The sequence below is a fragment of the Eimeria mitis genome, genomic scaffold (assembly GCF_000499745.2).
Source record: "Eimeria mitis Houghton genomic scaffold, Emh_scaff3542, whole genome shotgun sequence".
NCBI classification, from domain to species: Eukaryota; Apicomplexa; class Conoidasida; order Eucoccidiorida; family Eimeriidae; genus Eimeria; species Eimeria mitis.
Window position 1 is genome coordinate 3,103 of NW_013571886.1, and position 924 is coordinate 4,026.

The 924-nt window shown below is 42.1% G+C and overlaps 1 protein-coding gene across 1 annotated transcript in view; it reads right to left on the bottom strand.

Moving 5' to 3' along the window:
• EMH_0067090 (uncharacterized protein) overlaps positions 1–924 on the bottom strand; it is a gene marked incomplete at both ends in the record, with an annotated part of 4,441 nt that overhangs the window by 1,987 nt on the left and 1,530 nt on the right. The window contains one exon of the mRNA XM_013498587.1: positions 237–532. Coding sequence (XP_013354041.1) covers positions 237–532 — 296 coding nt within the window. The remainder of the gene's footprint in view (positions 1–236; positions 533–924) is intronic.

A 924-nucleotide genomic window follows, 5' to 3' on the forward strand; every position in this document is an offset into this window, starting at 1 on the left:
ACACAAACCCTAAACCCTAAACCCTAAACCCTAAACCCTAAACCCTAAACCCTAAACCCTCACACCCAGAGCCACTGTGTTCTCCTGTAGAACAGACAAAACCCTAAACCCTAAACCCTAAAAAAGCGGCATTTTGCTGCAGCATGAACTCGTCAGCAGCAGCTGGTAATATCTCCTAAACCCTAAACCCTCTCCTAGGGTTTAGGGTTTAGGGTTTAGGGTTTAGGGTTTCGTACCTGTAATCTCTGCGAAGACTTCGTTTTTTTGTAGCATCTGATCGGTGAGCTGGCTGAGGGCCTCCATAAGAACGATGGGGTCTAGGGCCCCCGCGGGTTTATATATTTTTTCTTTGTTGCTTTCTGTCTCTTCTTTCTCTGTCTCTTCTTTCTCTGTCTCTTCTTTTTCTTTTTCTTTTTCTTTTTCTTTTTCTTTATCATCAGGAGCAGAGAATAAAGGGTCTGGGTGAATCGCAAACACTAAACGCTTCTCCATATAACGAGCCTGAAACCCTCGTACACGGCTAGGGCTTATACTGAAACAAAACACAAAACCCTTGTAAACCCTAAACCCTCGTAAACCCTAAACCCTTGTAAACCCTAAACCCTTGTAAACATTTGTAAACCCTAGACCCTAAACCCTTGTAAACCCTAAACCCTTGTAAACCCTTGTAAACCCTAAACCCTTGTAAACCCTTGTAAACCCTTGTAAACCCTTGTAAACCCTAAACCCTAAACCCTTGTAAACCCTAAACCATAAACCCTTGAGTATACATACACCCCAACCTTAAAAATGTAAACTCTAAAGCCTGAACCCTAAGCTCGTTGTTCTAAACCCTAAACCCTAAACCCTAGATGGTTTAGGGTTTAGGGTTTAGGACCTTCGCAGAGACAATAGGAGACACTTTATCATGTAAATATAAATATA